General features: G+C 40.7%; 2 protein-coding genes across 5 annotated transcripts in view; both read left to right on the top strand.

Annotated features, from left to right (window-relative positions):
• The window catches only part of SLC35F3 (solute carrier family 35 member F3), a 146972-nt gene extending 139272 nt beyond the window's left edge, over positions 1 to 7700 (top strand). For all 3 annotated transcript variants that reach the window (XM_063124376.1, XM_063124377.1, XM_063124378.1), the window contains 3 exons: positions 1351 to 1543; positions 3520 to 3609; positions 7133 to 7700. In XM_063124376.1, coding sequence (XP_062980446.1) covers positions 1351 to 1543; positions 3520 to 3609; positions 7133 to 7377 — 528 coding nt within the window. In that variant the 3' untranslated portion in view covers positions 7378 to 7700. The remainder of the gene's footprint in view (positions 1 to 1350; positions 1544 to 3519; positions 3610 to 7132) is intronic.
• Positions 7701 to 17994: 10294 nt separating this feature from the next.
• Positions 17995 to 22909, top strand: LOC134397588 (cytochrome c oxidase assembly factor 6 homolog). Of its 2 annotated transcripts, none has more exons than XM_063124379.1 (3): positions 17995 to 18056; positions 21965 to 22116; positions 22591 to 22909. In XM_063124379.1, exons 2-3 carry the CDS (start codon positions 21973 to 21975, stop codon positions 22684 to 22686), a joined length of 240 nt encoding a protein of 79 aa, XP_062980449.1. In that variant the 5' UTR covers positions 17995 to 18056; positions 21965 to 21972; the 3' UTR covers positions 22687 to 22909. The 2 variants fall into 2 exon arrangements, with proteins under 2 accessions (XP_062980449.1, XP_062980450.1); XM_063124380.1 differs by lacking the exon at positions 17995 to 18056 and adding an exon at positions 18063 to 18553.
• Positions 22910 to 23105: the final 196 nt, after the last annotated feature.

Here is a 23105-nt window from a genome sequence, read left to right as displayed (position 1 = left end):
TGCTTAGGATTGTAGCCGTAATATTTTGCATGTAACTGAAATGAACTAATAACTTGAAGGGGATATACCAGATGAATTTTAAACCTAAGAATTTTAAGATGTTGTGATTGTTATTTTAATATTGTATTGTTTTTATATGCTCTTTTGTATTATATTTTATTTAGTGTTGTACCCTGCCTTGATCCAGAGGGAGAGGCGGGTAATAAAATTATTATTATTATTATTATTATTATTATTATTATTATTTATTGTCTGTCTAAGCACCTTGAAATGAGCTCCCTGTATTTACCAGAAATAAATGAGCCAGTGTGATGCAGTAGTTAAGAGTGTTGTACTAGGATTGGGGAAACCCAGCTTCTAATCCCCACTTAGCAATGAAATTTACTGAGTGGCTTTGGGCCAGACATTGACTCTCATGCTAGATCATTATAGCAGTATTGCAGTGCACTAATACCACTTTCCATATTTCCATATACCACTTTCATAGTGTTACTTCCTGCTTTTTATTCCACATTCACAATGATTTGACTCAAGGTGTAGATCTGGCCTCAGTCTAACCTACCTCACAGGGCTGTGGTGAGAATAAAATGGAGAGGAGGAGGAGGACCATGTAACCTGCCTTGGGCTTTTTGGAAGGAAGACAGGATATAAATTTAACAAATAAACAATTAAATAAGAGCACTTGTTAAAACTGACTGGGCCTTGAATGAATGTATCAGAAAACTAAATTATTGCAAAAGCTTGGGAGTGGGGAGAATAAACAGGACTGAATGAGAAGAATTCCAGACACAATAAACTTGACTGGTCGTGCACCATATTAAAGAGTTGACTGTTTGAAAACAATTCCTGTTTGATTGGCCGTGCATATATTTGGAGAGGCTGCTTTGGCTACTGGAGCACTACTTTGCTACTATAAAACAGCTGTCAGTAGTTGATAGGCAGAATCAGTTACGCTGATTGTGGAATAAGGATGTAACTGAAATTGTACAAGAAACCCAGCATTATAATGCAGAATTGCACCCAGATGAAACGATTTACATTGCATTTATTCTAATCTGTTTTTCTCTCTTTCATTTTTACTATTATGGGGAGTTTTTTAAGAATGAAAAGCCTGATTTAGGCAAGTTATTTCCCAGTGAACATCTCCTTGTCTGCTGGTTGGCAGAATACAGAAATGTGTTAATCTGCCTCTGCATAATGGCACAGATATTGTTTTCATTAGAATATTAGCACAGGATAAACGTTCTTTAAATTAGAAATGAGATGCTGTAAATTAAGGTTTAATGGGCGTTTTACTATACATAAATAAAAAGATCTGGTTTTCAAACAGTTTTTCTTTCTGTATTACAGGTTTTGTTTAAGCTTCTCCTTGGCAGTGCTAAATATGGAGAAGCTGCCTTATTTTTGTCAGTGTTAGCTGTCTTCAATATCCTTTTTGTTACCTGTATTCCTATCATCCTTTACTTTACCAAAGTTGAATACTGGAGTTCTTTTGATGGCATTCCTTGGGGAAGCATTTGTGGATTTTCAGTCCTATTATTGAGTAAGTAAAAACTCTGTGTTTTAATGCCCTTCTGTGACAGCTGAGATCCCCCTAGCCACCATAGACAACTGTGTTGCATATTATTAAGAATAAGAGCCCTGCTGGCCATATCTAAAGTCTATCTAATCCAGCATCCTGTTCCCCACAGTGGCCTAGCAGATACCCCTGTGGGAAGCCCCAAAGCAGAACATGAGGACAGTAGCCCATTCTCACGATTGCTTCCCAGCCACTGGTACTCAGAGACAGGGTGCTTCTGATCATAGGGTCATCAGGACTAATACCCATTGTTATTTGTTTATTCATTTATTAATTAGTAATACTTACATACCACTAGCCTTCTAGCCTTCCATGAATTTGTTTAATTTCCATTTAAAGCCATCTAAGTTGGTGGCTGTCGCTACACCTTTTAGTAGGGAAAGAAGTACTCCTCTGAGTAATCTTCTTTTTCAATACTGCATTACATTTGTTGTGTATCTCTTGGAAACTTCTTTTTATGTAAGGTATCTGTGATATGTGCAGCAACCTTAACAGGTTCAGTATTCTAATATTTAACATCACAGAGACATCATAAAAAGGACTTTAAACAGTCGAAAGTGTAAATGTGTGCCAGGTGAATGCCTTGTAGGGGGTGGTGATTTTGAAAAGTATAATTATTTAAAATAAATAAACTATACTTGCTGCTGTATTAGAATATGTTGCTGAAGTATGATATTTTAAAGTGAGTATGAGGCTTATTCATTGTGAGCTAATTCCTTTGTTATTCACATAATAGCCAAATGCTGTTGTCCTATGTGAAACAAAGCACTTCAACAGTATAAGGAAGATATGGTCAAGATGTTACTAGATGAATGCCCATTCAATTTAAAGTTGCTGTGTAACTTGAATAATTCATGAATAACCCTAGCTGATTTGTGGGCAGCTAGGGTTTATCCCTGTCTTACACTTAAGAGGATGAATTAAGTTCCATACTTATTCTGACTGGTATTTGGAGATGCCATATGGCTGAACAAGGACATGGTCCAGCATATAAGCATTTGTAATTGGGCACAACCAGAGTTGAACCTTTGATCCAAATCCTAGGCTACTGAGCCCTGAACATTATATTGCTACACCTTGGTGTGTTGGTGCTTCTATGTTAGTAAGAGCCATCATTGCAAAAAGGGCAGCATGCATCACGCAAAAGCTGTAACCTTTTAGAACTCAGTGAAAAGGGAATACAACCTGTGCAGAATCTTAAAGGTATTCTGATGACCATGGCATCAGATATGCTGGTGATAGATTTTTTTGGTAATATGTATTAATAATTATTTTGGTAATAAGAATCCACTTGAGTAACAGCTCTGCAGGATGAACTTTAAAAAGCAGAAAAATTACCAAGTCATTCTATGGGCCATTGAAAATGCTTATGTGGGTAAAAGCCAATAAAAGGGCATGCGATTTTTCTGTATGGGTATCAATTATTACATAAAGACAATATTGGAATCCACAGTAGTGCAGAATTCTGTTACTTGGTTATAGCTGCTTGGAAAGTCTTCTGTATTTGTGGATCCATATAAAGATAGACAGTCACAATAAAAGATGAGGAACTTTTGTAAACTGACAGTGGTCTTAATTGCCTACACTCTATGTGACCAGTATGCATCTCAGTATCACATCAGCTGCTTTCCCCATTAATTTCAAGAGTGGGGGCAGGTCTATGCATGCAAAAGAGTGCATATGTGTTCCACTTTTATTGAAGTGAATAGACAGTAGTCCAACAAAATAGTTCTGTGTACACACTGGGTCATATCAGAAGCCTCTGCATAATCCAGAGAATTTCTATGATGTTATAATTTGGACACTTCTTACTAGAAAATGTTCAAACTTGTCTAAACGGGTTTGCTGACAGTGAATTGGTTAAGTCTGCTTGGCTAAACAGGATTAGTTTTCTAACAATGCTAACCTCAAAAATGAAATAGCTTTATTTCTTATTTCAGCATTCAATATTTTATTAAATTTTGGGATTGCTATTACATATCCTACCTTGATATCGCTTGGAATTGTACTAAGTGTACCTGTAAATGCCGGTAAGAATTATTTTACTTTTTAACATTAAATTACATGAACATGTATGTATAGACTGAACATACATGATTTGTTGCAAAACAGTCACTCTAATTCTTCCTGGATATGATTAATATAATATTATATATTGGTTTTCATACTAAAAATCTAGAATTTCAAAACAAATTGATTTCAAAAATTGGTCTCTAATTCTCTATGGACACAATGCTGAATTCTTGTGCTCCACCTAGTGGTTTCAATGTAGTTTGCTCAGGAAAATTTCTTGGTGGATTGGGCCCTATACAGGGTGTGTGTGAAAATGTTGGTTTTATTTTTATTTCTTTTAGTTATATCTTGCCCTTCCTCACAAAGAGTCCAGGACAGCTAACAACTTACAAAAAACACAATATGACACATAAACATTAAAATCATAACTCTGAAATCACAACTATATAATAAAGTACCAAAAAAAAACAACCCACAAAAAAACCCACAAATACATCAGGACAGACAACAGAAAAACAAATAGAGTACTTGGTTATATTCCCAAAAGCTTACACAAATAAATATATTCTTAATGGTACCAAAACGACAACAGCAAGGGGAGGCAGCTAAAACTCTACTGGAAAGGAGTTCCAGAATCAGGGTGCAGCCACCAAGAAGACCCCCTCACGTGTGGTCACTCACAGGGCACATTCCTCAAGGGCACCACAAGCAAAGCCTCCACGTCCAATCTTAAATTCCAGTTTGAAGTACCAATATCTTGACTCCTTATTATCTATTAGTCATATCCAAGGAGATTGGGGAGAGGCTGTAGCTTAGTGGTACACCATTTGCTCTGAATGCAGAAGCCCCCCTGCTAAATCTTCATCATCTCCAGGTAGACTTAGGAAAGGATCCTGCCTGAAACCCGGAGAGCCACTGCCAGTCAGTATCAACAATACTGGACTAGATGGACTAATGATCTGATTCAAGATAACACAGCTTTCTGTGTTCCTGTGAGATTCTAATATATGCAGGCCTTTGAGTTAGACAAAGCTGCTCATCAGTAGAATGTAAGTTCTAGGGCTCTTCACTACTTCAGCCCCAGGTCCGAATCCCAAGCTGCCCACTCCTCCCTGGGAGCCACCATTTTTTATCAAAGATGGAGGTTCCATTTAATTGTAGGTCTATACACACAGGTCCTGCCACAAATCAGAAATAGAATCTAGATCCTGGTGTGCTACAAACAGGAAAGCAGATGCACTGTGCCAAAGTACCATAGAGCAAATAAAAGAGAAGACACAAAACACACCTCTAGACATCTTGATTTGAGGAAAAATTCACTGCAGTTGCTTGCACTGCATATTCCTCATAGACCTAGATATTCTAATCTACCTGAATGCAAGAAAACAAATGATCAAGAAAAGCTTTGTAACAGCAAGAATATCTACAAAATACTTCATTAGGAATACTCATTTGTGCTTAAGAACATATAAGAAGACATTCTGTTTGCACAGTGGCCAAGCAGATGCCTATTAGGAGCCCACAAGCAGGACACGAACTCAATAGCACTCTCCCACTCATGTTCCCCAGCAACGAGTATACAAAGACATGTTGCCTCAAATTCCATTGTTTAACTATGTGAAGAAGTCACACCATTCAGCTTCATGTGATGACCCCAGGTTTTAGTATTATGAGAAAGGGAGAAAAGTTTCTCTCTGTCCTCTGCCTCCACACTATGCATAGTGTTATACAGCTCTATCATGCCCTGCCTTACTCGGCATTTTTCTCATGTAAACAGTCCCAAATGTTGTAACTTTTCCTCATAGGGGAGTTGCTGCAGCCCCTTGGTTATGTTGGTTGCTGCTTTCTGCATCTTTTCCAGTTCTAAAACCAAATATCGAAGGCTAAGTATGAGCTACATTATTAATAAGTACATTGATAATGTACTGAAGCTGCAATCCTAAGCTCTAACATGGAAGTAAGCTCCATTGAACTTAGTGCATCTCACTTCCAAATAAACAAGCATAGGACTGGGTTGAAAGAAAACTGGATTAAAGACCCTTGCAACTAGTGCCATGCACCCTAGATGGATTTGGTTTCTTGAATAGCAGCACTGTACTCCACCATGCTGCACGGCAAGCAAAGTGCTATTGAAACTGAGGAGAGGTCCCAAAGCAGTTTTTGAAATGACATGACACATCTACTGTTCAAAGAAGACGGAAAAAAGAAAATAATCCTTGAGAGTTCACTGCCTAAACCTAGCTCTTTGTATCTAGGCCTGTGAGCAGAGTATATACAAGAGGGGTGCAGAAACTCAGACCCAGGGGCCAAATCCATTCTAGCCATCCAGGTTTCCCCAGAAGGCCCCGCCCACCTCCCCTTGTCCCACCCACTTTTCTCCAACCATCCATCATTTGTTGGTTTCCGGGCTTCTGTGTAGTTCCCCCCCCCCCCCCAGTCTAAAAAGGTTGATGTCTCCTAAGACGTTATTGGCAATAAGAGCTTTAAACTAAAAACACGCTGGCATCCTAGAGTCTGGGCCAACTGGGGAAGCTCAGGTGGCTGTGGCAGCCAGGAGTGCGCTTTACCAGCTTAGCCTGGTACACCAGCTGTGGCCCATTCTGGAGAGGACAGACCTTGCCTTGGTTATTCATGCAATAGTGACATCCAGGCTGGACTACTGTAATGGCATGTGGGGCTGCCTTTGAAGATGGTTCGGAAACTTCAGCTGGTGCAGAATATGGCCTCCTGAGTGTTGGGGGTGAGGTGTTTTGATGACATAATGCCTATATTCCACCAGCTGCACTGGTTACTGGTATGTTTCTGAGACCAATTTCAAGTGCTGGTTTTGGCCTTTAATGCCTTAAATGGTTTGGGGCCAAATCACTTGAAAGACCACCTTCACCCATATCAGCCTGCCTGTACTTTAAGATCAGCAAGAGAGGTCTTACTCATTTGCCCACCTGTGAGAGCAGTTAAGTGGGCATCCACATGAGAGTGGGCCTTTTCTGCAATGGCCCCACTCCTCTGGAATAAGTGATCCACCAGACCCCACCATTGCAGGATTTTTAAAAGGCCCTGAAAACATACTGTCTTAATCTGCTTTTTCTCTGATACGTTTGTTGCTGCTGCTGCTTTTATTGTGTTCTTACTTTTATTATTGTTTTTGATTCCATATCTGTTTTTATTATGTATTTTAGTCTTGTACACTACCTTGGGGAAGCTCCTAGCATGAAAGGTGGCCAATAACTTTTTAAAATAGCAATTATACTTTAGGCCACTCCCCCTTTTGCCTTCAGACCCACCCACCACTGGAATACAGCCCAAGAGCTTCTCAGAAATGGGATTTGGTCCTGGGGCTGAAAGGTTCTGCACCCCTGATATACAGCGTTGAATACCACTGGTGGTGTTCTGTTTCCACAGTATTGTTGGGTTGTATATATGGGGCCTTGGGTTGTGAGACTGCATTGAAATCCAGGTGTTTTGGTATGTGAACTATTCTGTAGAGTGTGTGCTGATGCTTTCTACCCCTTAATGATATTTGTTCCATGTTTCATGCAGTTGTTGACCACTACTCGAGTAACATTGCCTTCAACAGTGTCCGTGTAATCGCCATTGTCATCATTGGCCTGGGTTTCCTCCTGCTGCTTTTGCCAGAGGAGTGGGATGAGTGGTTAATAAAGCTCCTCACTCGCCTCAAAGTACGAAAGAAGGAAGAGATTCCGGAAGGGAACGGAGACATTGTTTCAGGATTGCAAAATAAAAGCAGGAGAACACGCCCTTCCATGTCATCGTTCACACATTAATGTTATTTTTTTAATGAAAACTCTTCACACATGGTATGCTATAATTCACAGGTCTTTCTTGCAAAGCACATATGTTCAATACGGTGTACATAGATGTACAGTTTTGATAATAACAGAGTCTGAGGCATCACGTTTCAGCATGTCCAAATTGCTTGCACTTTCACTTGGGAGAACTTCTTTAAAAAGGCAAAAACAAAACTTTTTAAATGAATGTAATGTATAAATGAATAATCTTTGCATATTGTTTTAATGATCAATCATCATAAGGAGCAGGACATATATTTTCAACATTAGGTACTGAATGACACATCGCACACTGTGATTTACAAAGAGAGAGATGCTATGCTATGTCATAAGCTTATTTTTTACTAGAGCTGTATGCTAAACATTTTCAAATAAACCAAAAGAAAATATTTTGTGGGGGTAGGAAAGGGGGGTGGGAGGGAGGGAGATTGCTTTGTGAAGATAAGTGCACTTGGTGCCAGAGCAAAAGCAAGAATAAAATGTTATGTTTTGCACTAAAGCACGAGGGGGGAAGCAAACAGGAGTACCAGGTCACCACCAGCCAGGGATTTCTCTGGTGAAATCTCCACTGAAATGAATGGCCACTGAGCCAGAGTATGGTGGGCTTCTTCATGTGTGGTATTCTTGTGTGCCTCCCACCCGTCTCAGTAGGGCTAGTGCAGAGAAAGTTCTCAGGGGGGTGTGCGTCAAATATTTAACTGCATGACTGCAATTCATGCTTAATCTCATGCAAGGGAAAATACAGTGCCTTCTACAGAATTCTAGTCCATTGTCTGTGTAGAAGTAGGTCACGCTGCAAGTTGCTTGCTTTGGTCTTACAACATGAAGAGTGTGTTCTGCAGACACAGTGCTCTTGAAACTCCCAAAGAAATCAATGAGTGCCTGCTTCAAGCCACTGATTAATGGGAGTGCTGAACACTTGGGGACTACAAGTTCTTTTGCCATGGCCAGATTTGCTTCCCACTTGCATTGGTCTAGGGGTGGAGACCCTCCTCCTGATCTGTACTTCTGTGAGAAGAGAATCAAGCTCTGTGTGTAAGAACCTTGCTTAAAAATTAATAACAAAGCTAGCAGCCACTTACAGAGGAATGCAATTTATGAAGTGTACAATATTGAGAATATAGGGGACTAAGAGGTAAATTGCCACTTGTTTTTATTCCATTGCTATGAGTTTTTTTTAAGGACATGCAAGATATTTACATCAAATCTAACACTTTTTACAAAACTTGTAAGCACCAAGCGGTTTACTTCTGCAATTTAGGTTCGCCATTAAAATTCTATCTGTGATAGATCATGTGATATGTACAAAGAACTAGGAAAAGGTTATAGTTTACTATTCTTGAAGTTTACATTGCTGCATACAAAATGAAAAAAATATATATTTTGAAATGTTGCCATAACCCAATGGTACATGCTGTCTCTGTGGCATTTTTATGTGTCAAATGGGGGTGGCATTCACTTCTCAACTTTTTATTGAATCAATTTCAGATTCAATTATCTGCTTGACAAAACGAATAAAACTACTGAAAATTCATACCAAGTCCATGGCTTCTTTGCCTTCCTATCTTCTAGTAAACGGGAGTGTTATTTTTTACTAAGAAACATTCTACTTATGCAATAGTGATGAAATAAGAGAGATGGAAAACAAGCCTTTTATTGTGTCTCTGACAAAGTCTTTCTCCAAGTAATCGCAACTACACTGATTTTGTTTACACCTCAACATTTTAAGTACCCCTTTGAATGCTTAAGGAAATCACGTTGGTTTTGACAATTAGCATATATATGTCCTGTGATCTAGAAGGAAAGTTCAAGGGAGTTTAGCACTCTCACAGTTTGTTAACGTATGTCCCATTTGGTCCTGTATATCAAGGTTTCTCAAGGAATATTGCCTTCAGAATGGTTTCCACCCTGAACAGTTTCCACCCAATACCAGTATCCTTCACTACAGTTGCTTGGATGTCAACATTTGGGAATGTCTGCAGGGATTAGGGTGCAAGTTCCCTTTTCAGCACTTTTAAGGACAAGAAAAGTACAGAATATGTACAGTTTAAGGCAGCCTTCCCTGACCTGATTATCTCCAAATGCTTTGGACTTCAACTCCCAACAGCCCCAGCCAACCTGGTCAACTGTCAGGAATAGTGGGAGTTGTAATCCAAAAAGTCTGGAGGGCACCTGGCTGGGGAAAGCTGCCATATACTAATGCACTTCTTTAGAAATATAATATGCAAACAAAGCATTAAAAATGTCCTCCTGAAAAATCCTCAAGGAAGGTGATATCATTTTTATTTTATTTTTTATGTACTGCCCAATAGCCAAAGCTCTCTGGATGGTTCATGAAAAAAAAGAGTATAGATAAAGAGAACATTGATTCAGGTTTTATATCACAAATAAAATCTGACTTAATTAATGGCCAGAAAACAGTACAGAAAATAAGTATTGATTTTCTGTCCTTAGAGCCACTCAATATTGTTTTGAGAATAACTAGAGTGGATAAGAAGAAGAGAAGAGGCTGTAAAGTTGAAATTCATCACTGCCTTCATCAGAAGGCAACACTGACTAATAGACAACAAACTATAGTTAAAGTTACGTATGAAAGGCTTGGGGCAAGTAGCAAAATACTCCAGTACTGCCTGAAAAAGAGAAAACAGCTAGCATTTTCAGTTATTAAAAGCTGCTTTATCCCCTTAGCTGCTTTAGCTGTCGCCTCTTGGCTTCTCTGTTCATAGTCTTATATTCCAAATATTTCCAGTAAGTGGCTCTCTTTAGCACAGACTCCTCTGACTAAAGGTAAAGATTCCCTCTTTTCTGGATTGTTGCCCTCTGTAGTTGAGTTTGTTTTAGGTCATTTCCCCCCAGCTTCAGGCCTTGTATTACCCTTTTATGTATGTCATGTTCTAAATGTTTTTTGGGCTGCACATCTAGGGCATGTCTAGATGATGCCTTATTCCAGGGATCACCCCAGGATCATCCCTGTGTGTCCACATGACGCACAGGGGATCCCTCCATTTCCCCGGGATTACCGGGATGGCTTTTAGCCCGATTTTTCCCACGGTCTTGGGATTGTCCTGAGACTGTGGTAGGTGTGGGCAGCTGTCCCGGTTTAGTCCCAGCTCCTCGCGAGTAAATGTGAGGAGCCAGGCACAGGGCACAGAGCTCTTCAAGCGCTCCATGCCCATTGGGGGTGGGGAGGGGAGCGGGGTCATGGCTTTTTTTTAAAAAACTTACTTTTGCGCTGGAGCACAGGTGAGCTCCAGCTCCTTTTCTTAAAAAAAATGAATGGCAGGCGCGACGTCCCCCTTCCTCCCAGGACGTCACGTGCTGCATGTGGACTAAGGGGCTCGTGATCAGCATATCGTGAGATCCTCCCCCCTCTGCCAGGAGGTGTAGACATGCCCCTAGTCTCCCTCCTAAAGCTAATATTACACTGTAGTTCATACAATATAGGCAGCGGGCCCAATCCAGCCAAAACTGAGCTCAGTGGAATTTGCAGCCTGTACAAAGTTCAGCCAGGCTTACTCCCAAGAAAATTTGGCATCTTAATTCCATTAACTTAAGCATGGGTTAGATGTGCCTAATTTTCTTTGCTAGATTTTATCCTAAATTTTCTATTGCTAGATATCACCCATTTATTACTTTAATCAAAGAGTGCTGATCCAAAAACGTATGTCCAGCTTGACATGACTGGTCCTTCTCTTTTCTATTGTGAAAAAAAGAGGGAGAAAGCACCAGGAAAAGGATATAGGAAAAAGAGGCAACTAACTCTGGTGCTATGAAATGTCAAAAAGGTTTCTTTATTTTTCTTATACGAAATATATGAAATTTCTTAAACGAAATATACAGTTTGACTGCTGATGGTTTTCTTGTAAAAAAATTTCTTGTAAAAAATATCTACACGGTTTCGAATGTATAATTACTTAGAAAAGTAATTCGTTTCGTTGTACAGCTCCTGACGAAGGATCCACAAGATCCAAAACATTGAGAGTTGTACAAGTTTGGTTTAAAGTTTTTAGAACATTTTTTATATTTTGTATAAGAAAAATAAAGAAACCTTTTTGACATTTCAGAACACCAGAGCTAGTTGCCTCTTTTCCTATAGCCTTCTCTTTTCTAGCCATCTGAAAAAGAAAAAAATGGCCATCTGAAAAAAAGGTTCATTAAAATACGAAATTATGGATGAACACAAATTATCCTGGCCCTCAGTTATAGGTTTTGCAGCTGTAGAATATTAGGATTATAATTCTTGTGAAGTTAATGAAATGCACTCTTCATCCCCCCTCACAAACTGTTTTGTAACTCAGAATATTCATAGTTGCACAACTATCATGTTTATTCATTGGTTTAATGATTTTACAATCCACTGGGGACTTACAAAGGATTTTACAAGCTGTTAAAACAAGATCCACCTTTTTCCAAGACAGGGACAACATTGTCCATATGTTCTTTTCTTATTTTGCTGGGAAACAGTAATTCTCTGCCATTGGTATACAGTCAGCCAAGGAAAGAGATTGTGCAGGACTGAAGACACAGTGGTGTGGTGCAGTGGGATGAAGGGAGGGGTGTGTGTGTTTTAGTAACTCCCACAGCCAAACTCTGCAAATCATAGTACAATGTGAAGCCATTTACATTTTGCCACTACTAATACAAGTATTTCTGTCAATGCAAGGATAATGTGGTGCACAACTGTCAGTACATTACTTGAGAAATGCCCATGTAAATTCCCATTGTCTCAATATAATCCATAGTTAAGAGGCTGGGCTGACACTTTGCAAGGCAGGAAGATACACTATTTTCTAGACACCAACAGTTTTAGGCTGAATGACAGTATAGGCAACATTGTATTATTTATTGATGCAGCACACAGATCCGAAGGACCTCCCTAAAGACCTAAACATCATCAAAGAGCAATAGGGACTTTTCAGCATGATTGATTCCCCTCACCCCATCCTGTGCATTTCTTAAATTAAAAACTGGATGGCAAATGTGTGCATGCATGGAACACTCAGAGTTTTATCCAGGGCTTGCAGCTCATCCATGTGAGAAATGAGTTATGTAACACCATATTAGTCAGCAAGCTCTAGGTGACAGGGAAAAAGGCTGAACTTGGGTATTACAGAGAGAGAGAATGTACAGATATTAGATCAGACTCATACACACACACACCCCACCAAATATACCCATCCAACCCACCAAAGGTAGCTGCCCGGATTAATCTGCACAGTTCAGATGAAAACACTGAACCGTTTGCTTATTCAACTGTACATAAAACCAAATTAAGTAAATGCAACTAAGATCAAAACAAAATTGTTAATATTCTAACACCTTCAAAATGGAAGAAAGACTGTTCAAATGTTGACAGAATTGGACCTTTATTTTGTCATTGTGTGCACTAAAGAAAATTAGGGTTGTAAAACATATCAGGAAAATGTGTGCAGTAGTTAAACACTTCCCTGCAGCAATTCATCATGCTCATGGCTACCTTCGCTACACTCAGAATCTCTGCTCCAGTCCAGGACACACTCAATCAGTAGCAATTATTTATTGCATTTTTATACCGCCTAAGAGCCAAAGCTCTCTGGGCAGTTCACAAACGTTAAAACCATCAGACACAAATCAAAGTATAATACAGTATAAAACAAACAATAGTATAAAAACACAATAAAAATAATATATAAAAACACAATCAGGGTAAAACTGAGCAGCGATGGAGAGATTTATACAGAGGTTAAATGACTACGATGATGAACTGTTAAAATACTGGGAGAATAAGAAAGTCTTCACCTAGTGTCGAAAAGAGTATAATGTAGGTGGCAGGCAAACCTCCCCTGGGAGCTCAACTGGGGTACCACAGCAGAGCTACCTGCTTCACTTCCTTTGGCAGGGACTCACGGAAGGACCCCTGAAGATGATCTTAAGGTCCGGGCAGGTACATATGGGAGGAGGCGTTCCTTCAGATAACCTTCACCCTAGTTGTTTAGGGCTTTAAATGTTAATACCAGTACTTTGAATCGGGCTCGGGCCTGGACCTGGACTGGTAGCCAATGAAGCTGGAAAAGGACTGGCATGATGTGGCCTTGTTGGTCCCTGTTAGTAAATGTGCTGCCCTGTTTTGTACCAGCTGAAGTTTCCGCACTGTTTTCAAAGGCAGCCCCATGTATAAGGCATTGCAGTAATCCAGACGAGAGGTTATCAGAGTGTGAATAACTGTAGCTAGGCTATCTGTCCAGATAAGGGTACTGATTTCTGCATGGTTTATTCACAAGAAGACTTCAGACTGTAGCTGCTCGGACCATTTTGTACTTCCCTGCACTGCACTGTAGCAAAGTACAAGATCCAGTGCCAGACGTATACCACTGATGCAATGAGATACCTCCACCCTTTGCTTTGGAATTTTAAGCCAGCCTTTCTCCCTTCTCTTTGCTTGAACAAGAGAGCCAGTGGTCTGAAGAAGCAACTGTGCTACAGAAGGGGTTTTGAGGAGCAAAAAGGATCAAGACGGAGAGGGAGCCACAGGTGAGAGCTTCAGCTGTTCTCTAAGAACAGTCACTGCAGCCCATGGCCCTTGCACTAACACAAAGCTGTGCCATCCAAACACTGTAGTAGGAGAAAGCAAGGACTTCTGGATGGCATTTGGGGGCTGGCTGCTATGCCCCATGCCTAGCATAGAATGCAACTTTAGCTGCAGTGATGCAAGGTTTCGCTTGGCCAACATGGCAAATCAGATTTCTAATCATTATTGTGCTGAAAGGTATTGTAGCCTTCCCCAAACTGGTGCCCTCCAGAAGTTTTGACTTCAACTTCAGCCCCCAAAAAGCAAGGCCAATGGTCAGGAACACTGGGAGTCCAAAAATTCTGGAGGGAACCAGGTTGGGGGAGAAGCCACCTTATGTTCAATGGAGCTGACTCCCAGGTAAGTGGGACTAAGTTTTACTGAACCAGGGGCTTACTTCTGAGTAGACATTATATGATTATACTGTTAGCTTAAGGGGAGAGCAATCCTATGGCCCCTAGAGAGTGTCTGGGAGGCCATAGGATTTCTCGGATACTTGGATCCAAGGTTGGAGACAGTGTTTTGACCTCAGCCTGAGGAGACTGAACGCTCACAGCCAGCGCAGAGAGAACTGAGCAGGCTGACTCTCTGAGGGTGCAAAGGCAACCTCAGAGGAAAGGAAGGGGGTGCCGGTGGGTGGGAAGAGAAAAGAATGGCTTAAGACGCATTCACAGTTCTCAGTCTCCTTCCCTCCTCTTCTCCAACACATCAGCTAGACAGGCTAAAAAGCCGATCTAGCTAAATTGCACCTCCCACTTTGCTTTGGGTTCAGAGGCTGTCCATTATCAAGGGCAGATCCAATAGGATTGCATCCTTACTCTCTTCAGTTTCTTATAACTGTTTGAGAAAGGTGCTAGCCTTTACACTTCATAATTTTATACGACATCTTGCATCTAAGGAACTTCATTCTCTAAAGGTCATTCTCAGCAGGAAGACTGCAACTCAACATGCTCCCTTACCAAAGTAGTTTTCAGAAGACTACAAGAGAAACACACACATACTAAAATCCAAGCTGGAAGTTTTTAATGCTAATCAGAACACATCTACCTACTGAAAGCTTACAGAAGTTTGCTCACTCTAAGTGAAACCTAAATCAAACCCTAAAATGTCTCCTAAATTCAAGTTTATTTCTTTTAAAATGTGCACTTGATCTTGAGTTGTGGATGTTGCTTGAATATTCTCCTATACACCACTTCAAGACTCTGGTGGTTTGACCAACTTACAATTTAACAAAATAAAATTTAATTGAATAAACCACATAAATACTATACCAGGTAGTAAATTGCATGAGCCTGAACTGTTTGGTCCACAGGAATGCAAAACAGCTGCTCCTTAGTGGTGGCTTTGGAATATTTACAGTGACCACAAGGATAATGTCCATGTGATGAGGAGAAGCCCATCAGTGTAGATTGCCAAGGACATGATTTAATATATGTGGCATCGTGAATTTGTCAATCCTTAATATTTTTGGTCTCTGTGTAGGATACCATAAGTTTTGTCTCAATGCCAGGTATATCCTGTAATAAGTGCCAGTGTTTGCATATGCTCTGTAAGGACTTACTGATATAAACGACATGTGAGCCTACTGTATTTTTTATTATTGTTGTTTTTCTAAAGGATAATGTTTCTGTCCTGATTCTGAGTGTTCATTCCTGAAATTCTAGAGAATCAGAAAAGAGTGTTCATTTGGTTAGAGGCTATCCAAGGGAATTGGCAAGAATGAAGGTCTTTTGCAATCCTGTTGATCAAAAACTGCAAAGACTCGGGCAACGCACAAACCTGCAGTAGTACTTATGTGGTTTATGCAATTAACAGTGCGATCCTATGCATGTCTACTCAGAAGTAAATCTTTATTTAGTGCAATGGGACTAACTCCTGGTAAATGTATAAAGGATGATAGCCTAACACAGCAATCGTATGCCCACTTACCTTGGAATCAGCCTCTATTGAATTTAATGGGATTTACTTTTGAGTAAACATGCATAGAATTGATAGATAAGCATTCTTGAGTATTTTCAGCTATTTATGTAATTATTACACAATTGGATTATGTATATGGGGGTTTGGGGGCTGAAAGCTCTTCATTACCAACATTTTTTAAAAATATATATATTGATACACACACACACACAATATCACAAAGACAAACAACAGAGGAACCAGGAAAAAGCAAATATGCCACCATCAGTGAAAAACATAAAGTTCTAAAAGTATGCTTGGGAGTTCAAAACTGCCATAGGCCTGCAATCTCTTACTGAAGGCTTCTGAGAATTGCAAGCATTCAAGTTCAACTCATATTTAAATGCTGTCAAAAAAAACCCCAGACAGTTCAAAACCGCAGCTCCTTGGTTCCCATGGAAACAGGAATAATCATTTCCTATTCTATCAGCAGAATGTAAAGATGCTTGGGGTGTATACAGCTTGCTTTTCTACAGAACAAACCTACTGCTCTTACGCTCTTACAAAAGCTGAGATCATTCAGAATAAATTAGACATTGGTCACCTTCCTTTCCAACTAGGCCATCAGGTCCATCCCCGGCCTCAAGGTAGGATCAGCAGCCTCCCCCACCCCATTCCATTTAAATAACATGATCCAGTTCTTAGTGTTAGAAACATAGGGCAGGAGGAAGCAAGCTGCACCACCCAGGCATTTGCATCACCCAGCAGATGGCAGGGCTGGGTCCTTTAAGAGGCTATGACTCCACTGAGAAATGGAGAGTAGCTACTCAGACCTGGAGAAGAGGATTGTGCAAGATGAGCTTTTCTGCCATTGGTTCCACACAGTGCTCCCCACAATTCCCAGGCTCTTGAAAAACAACACTCAGGGACAATTTCATGCAACTTACAGGACACCAGGTAAACTATTCTTCCCAGAGCTTTAACTGTTATGTTGCTATACATACCATCAACTATAGGTGATACTACATCCAGATTGAAGCAGCCAGCAGTGCTGCTGCTCTGGATACTTTCTTAGCAATAAAGTTGTTCTGTTAGGCATCCATTTGGACCTGGTCTGTTTTCTGAAATAACCTGACAATAAGCAACATTCTTTCACAGCACTAATGACAAATTAAGTCACAAGTTTTGGACCATACATTCTAAATGTGCATCTTTTATTTCACATCTCTAAATAAATTCTAGACCTTGAAGCAATGAAATAGTTGATTTAGAAATAACACATACACAGAGGAAGAAAAGCATCAGTACTATTGAATTTCACTGATGGCACAATTGTTAATGTAGTACATGCCTCTAACAGGCATGTGCTGTGTTACCTATTGTTAGGGTCTAACAATTGTCATGTGCATTCGTTATGTTTTCAATAAAAATAAATTTCAAATGCCAATTTCATTCTTTAGAGAAACACTCAAAGAGAAAGTGCTGATGTATAAGCCCCCATTGTAACTCTATTTAAAACACACACAGTCATGGTTAAATCTAGAACCTGGGAAGATGAAGTACAAAACCAACTGCAGCTTTTCTAAATGGAAACAGCGCAACCCTAGATGTGTCTCCTCAGAAGCAATCCCCATAAATTCAATGGGACTTACTCCCAGGTAGATGTGTATAAGATTGCAGCCCAAAACTATTAGGACAAAGGAAACACAATTATAATTCATGGCTTTGATTTAGCCACAAGCAGCAATAATAAGGAAGTGGCTCCCAAATAAGTTAGGTTACACAAGCCATCAAAGGAACATAAAGAGAAGGGTTTTTGTGTTTTGGAAAATGAGGAATTTTCTATCTAGATATGATCCTACGCCCATTTTGTGTGTGTGTAAAGAGAGATATGAAATCCTGTTGCCCACAACTCCCAGGTAGTTGTAGTTAGTATGAAAACTCACCTGGCCTATGAAGTAAGTTGACGTAGAGAAAGAAGCACTAAAGGGGACAGGGCTCCATCTCCTAGCAACAAAGGGTCCAGGGCTCCATCTCCTAGCAACACAGTAGCGGCACCTGTGCGCACGCGTACTATGTACCGCCGCGCGCTTCCCCACTTCCAGGAGACATGGCAAGAGAGCAAAGGCGCTCTAGCAAATGGCACACGTTTCCGGTTACGGTCACCCTGATGTACATCCGGGGTTTTGCTCAGCCAGAAGTGCGGCGGGTAAGTGAAGGCAGAGACCATGGCGTCCCCTCGCCAGTTGGGCGCAGACATTCCTGTGGGTCTGGCTGCTTCTTGCCCTTCGCAGCAGGGCCTGGTGCGGGCGGTGGAAAGGGGACACGGGGCTTTTGCCCTCAGGCCGCCGCCCTGAGCAGAGGGGGCGAGAGAGCGCCTGCTCGCGTCGCCCCTGCGAAGGCTGACTTTGCCGGGAGGGCAAGGAGGGCGCCTTCTCCCGCCCGAGGTGTCCTCCCTTATCCCTTGCTGCCCCCAGACCGACGTGGTTTTGCTTTTTCTTTCGTGTGTGCGTGTATGAGAGCGAAGGGTTGATTCTGTAGCTGTAAACAGAACCACCTTTCACAAGGGAAAAGAAGCAGGGAGCCGCCGAGCAAGGCAAGAGAAACGCCAGCCGGAGAACGGCGAGGCAGCCCTTCCTGACGGTGCCCGATGAACCTTCCAAAAGGGGAAACCTGTGCGAAGGGGGTTGCATTCTTAGTTGCATGGTAGGAAGCCAGTATTTTCAGTCTTTTTACACCGAGGAACCAATCCAGCTTCATGCGGGTGTTAAGGGCACAGAAGTCCCTCCTCGATGGGCGCTTAAGTTGAAGGCTTTTAGAGGGGCCTGGCCCGACAGACTTGGACCTGCAATTTCACACATGTTGCTTGAAGTGCTTTTGAGGCTACAATTCTTTCCACACTTACCTGGACGGAAGCAGACTTGGGACTTAATTCTGAGTAATTCCCATGCACAAGATAGTGCTATTAACTTCTCTCCTGCTATTGATGAGCATGGGTGGAAGACTGACATGTAATTTTTAAATGCACTTGTACTATGTTTTTAAATCAAATGATGACCATGCTTTGAAAGAGCTACAATGGCAATTCAACGTTCCTGATTTTTTGGGGGTTACCTGTTAACAGGTGTGTCCTATCTCAAGCACATTTTACCACACAGTCCAATATATGTCTACTCAGAAATAAGTCCCATTGAGTTTAATAGAGCTTACTCCAGATAAAGAGCATTGCAGCCATAAAATCCTCCCAACATTTTCTCCTGTAGTTGTATAAAATTTTCTTTTCAAATTTTTACCTCCTCCTTATAGAGAAATGCCTCTTCGATCACTTTTAACGAGACTAGCACAATTCTTGGTTTTTCTTCCCTGGCCTCCAGTAAAAACTGTTTTTAAAGTTCTGTAAGGTTGTAGTGTTGGAAGATTGTACATGATTTATAAGCCAGGAGTTCTAAGCAGCGTTTGGAAGTTAACGAGAATTGCCCTGTTGAAGAAACTTTCTTGAAATGCCTTGAGAACCATAAACATTGGGGAATGTACTTCTTGGTTTTGCGCTAGCATGGAAACCCTGAAGTGTAAACCACACATAGAGAACCCATATGCTCATTTCTGGCCAAAATTCTCCTGTTTCAACCGTAAATTAGCGAGACATTTTGGTCCACCCAACTGTGTAATTCAAAGTAGAAATTAAACTAGAATAGATGCCATGGTAATCCTCATTCTTTAGCTTATACTACTTTGAGTTCAGTAGCTCATGCTGGTCACATATAAAATAAGTTTTCAGACCAATAATGCTGGAAATGAAGGGAAATATCCCCACTCTATATCCTTTTGAGCTTCTTAAAACCCTTCATCTGACCATCTGAAATTATCTTGAATGTTAAATGTAGATTATAAACTCATCCAACAGGTCTTCTATATTCAGAATAGTTTCGCCTGCCATTTGTGCTTACGTCTATGTTAAACAGTAAATGGTAGTATTAAAATATCAAGTAACACTTCATCTACTCTGTACCTAAAAAGAATGATTGTAGACCCTTGATGTCTTACACATATGATGACCAAGAATGGGGAAGCTTATCAAGTGCTATATTAGATGTCATCCATAATTGCCTACTTACATACTCCAAAGTGAATTGTAGTTCCATTTAAAATCTGACTGCTCCAAAGTTATAGTTACTATGACCCATATTACTGTCAACCATGGACCCTTTGTGTGCTACTTATGCAATAATGGAGTGGGTGGTGGCAACAAGACTTTTAAAGATGCAGACTAAGCACACCTTCTCAAGGCTCCAAATCAGTAGGGGTTTTATATGAGCATCCTATGGGGTCAAGAGCCTGAAGAACAGCAGTGTGACCAGATCAAAATTTCACAGAGCACCTTGTGGTGCTAGCACTCCTACAACAGGAGTGCAGAACTATTTCAGGGGACAAGATTGCCTCCCACCCTGCATGCCAGAAGTCAGGAGACATGGCCTCACTTCTGATGTCATGTCAGGGCTGTTGCCCTCCTTTCTTTGTGCTGGAACCACCTGCTGGTATGGGTGAGTCTTGCTGTCTCTCATCCCCACTGCTAAGTAGATTAGTGGGGATGAGAGGTAGCGGGGGTTGGCATTCACCCCATGTGGGTGAATCCTGCTGCCAGCATCTCCACTGCTATCTCTGATATCAGTCGGGGATGGGGTGGAGAGTGTCCTCCAAGGGACCTAAGCCTTGTCCCCTGGAAGAACCCCAAGTGGTGTGGTGCATGCTGGATTAGGCCTGCAGGCCAGAGGTTCTGCACTCCTGCCTACAGTTAATCCAGGCAGAGATGTGAATACTGAGGCTTCTGAAGGAGAGAAGTCTAGCTTGCTATCCTTCTGACATTCCCACCTTACAACTTGGTGAGCTTAACAGGCTTTAGTTGTGCCCTCTGAAGCAAACCGCCAGGAGTGAGAGCAGGCCCTGCCAATGTTTTGGCCTGCAACTCTCAACAGTTCTAGCCTGCATAGCCAATGGTGGGAGATAATGGAAGTTATAGACCAAAACATCTGGAGGGTTACAATTTGCTCACCTGTTAGATCAAGGGGCTAGCAAACTCCAGATTCTTCCCAATGGAATTGCAAGCCTTATAGCCAGGTGGTTGCCTCGTCCTCTGATTCCACCTGGAGTGAAGTGGTATATCTCAAGTTGCCTTTGTGTGCCACATTTGTTTTTGCTTTTCATTTATCAATATTTAAAGTATAAATACTGCATAACCTTTAAGCAATCAGACATCTTTTCCTGTTAAGAAAAATGTGTAACTAAATGTTCTTAATCTTGGCCAAGAAAGTTTTATTAAATGTGAAAGGCCATTACAATGCAACTCTATTTTGTTCAGTGTTAAATAAGTGTGTAAGTAGATTACTAAAGAGAACATTTTAATGAAAGATCTATTTGTAAAGCTGCAATCCTGCCCATACTTATTTGGAAGTAAGTCCCGTAAACCTCATTAGCACTGGATTCTGAATAAACATGCTATGGATCAGACTAATTCAAACAAGACTGTTTATCTGGACTACAATCTTCATCACCCATAGTCAGCATGATGGCAGTTGCAATTCAACACATTTGGAGGGCACCAGATTGAAAAAGGCTGATCTAGGCAGATTCTCATGTTGGTTATGAAACATCTAACTAATGTGATGTTGTAGTTAGAATACCAGAAATCCCCAACCACACAGCTTATTGGATGACCTTGGGGCAGTCACTTTCTCTCAGCCCAACCTACCTCATAGGGTGGTGGTTAGGATAAAATGGTGGGAGAAGAGACTTGTAAGCCATCTTGAACTCCTTGAAAGAAAGTAGGGATAAAAATGTAATTGAGTTAACTTTGTCATAGTCATATTTCTTCTTCTCACTTAAGGCTGAAATCCTATATACATGCGCAAGTAAACTCCATTGAACACTGATTTTCAAGTAGAATGCATAAGATTCAACTGCATGGCTGAACTCCTAAGCATACTTATTACAGAAAAGGAATTATAAGTGAATTCAACAGGACTTGCTTCCAAGTAAAGTGTAGATTGAATGGCAACTGTTCTAGTTATGGAATTCCACAGGTTGTTCAAGAATGACAACTATATTTTCTTTATTTTCTAGTGACAGAAATGTCTGCACCATCAATGGAGGAAAGGAAGGCTTGCTGGGGAGCCCGGGATGTGTATTGGAAGTGCTTAGATGAAAATAAAGGAGATGCATCTCAGTGTGAGAAGTTTAGATGCTCTTTTGAAAATGTATGTCCGCAGCAGTGGGTAAGTGACACTGATTTTTGCAATATTCATTGACATAAACTCATAAAATTGGACTAGAAAAATGCAAGGGAAATGTACTCATGTGTTTCAACCATTATTATTATTATTATTAAATATAAACCCCATATAATTGCACAGCAGTGAGGGGGATCGGGGATTGCTGTACTCAGTATCCAGCATTCAGGGGTTTTTTTTAGAATCTCAGAAAACAGCTATTTTTTTCTACATAGCGAAGTATTTGCCTGGCTGTATTGTACTACCTCTTATGCAAGAATGAGAAGACTTAAGAACTGTGGTTCCACAAATCTCCACTGAAGTCATAGCATTGAGTTACTTGAGATTAACCTTTCAACATGGTTGTAATACTGATACCTGAAATGCAGCAGTAATGGTCAAAGATTCTTCTAGTTTCATTACTCTAGAATTTTACTGTTCCAGTCTCATTTCCTTATGAATTGATCTTGTTCAAAACAGGTCAAATACTTTGATAGAAGAAGAGATTATTTAAAATATAAAGCACAGTTGGAAGCAGGAGAATTTCAGCCTTCAGAAACAACAGCAAAGTCCTAGCTACTCATCAGCTTTTACAAATATATCGCCGACAAAGAAGACTACAGAAGAAGAGCACCAGTATGATACCTAAAACGTCGGTATCAGCAAAGGACAGTGATGACCTATAAATAATTTTAAGAACTGTGGTTGTCGTGAAGGTGCCAGCTTGTATGTTCTTTGAAGTGCATGGTGGTGTTGGGAGGAGGCACTTGCCCCTCATCACTGAAAGGTTGCTACTAATAAAGTACTATCACCTCAAATGCCTTGTTGTGAATTAATTACATTTAAGCCAAAGACTGATGGTTATGCAGTGTTTCCAATGCATGTGTGTTCATAGTATGGTACCTGCTTAAAAACACATCATGTGTCATCTACAATGATGTGGAGCCAGTCTTCTGTAATGCTTGATATTCACTACATGGAAGATGTTGGGGGAG

This window comes from Elgaria multicarinata, chromosome 4 (assembly GCF_023053635.1).
Source record: "Elgaria multicarinata webbii isolate HBS135686 ecotype San Diego chromosome 4, rElgMul1.1.pri, whole genome shotgun sequence".
Classification (NCBI taxonomy): domain Eukaryota; kingdom Metazoa; phylum Chordata; class Lepidosauria; order Squamata; family Anguidae; genus Elgaria; species Elgaria multicarinata.
The sequence above is the reverse complement of the archived record's forward strand: the minus strand, read 5'-3'. Positions and strand labels throughout refer to the sequence as shown.

Coding starts and splice junctions, on each gene's coding strand:
- LOC134397588 (XM_063124379.1), top strand. CDS start 21,973: ATGTCTGCACCATCAATGGAGGAAAGGAAGGCTTGCTGGGGAGCCCGG. Junction 22,117..22,590: donor ATGTATGTCCGCAGCAGTGG/GTAAGTGACACT, acceptor TGTTCAAAACAG/GTCAAATACTTTGATAGAAG.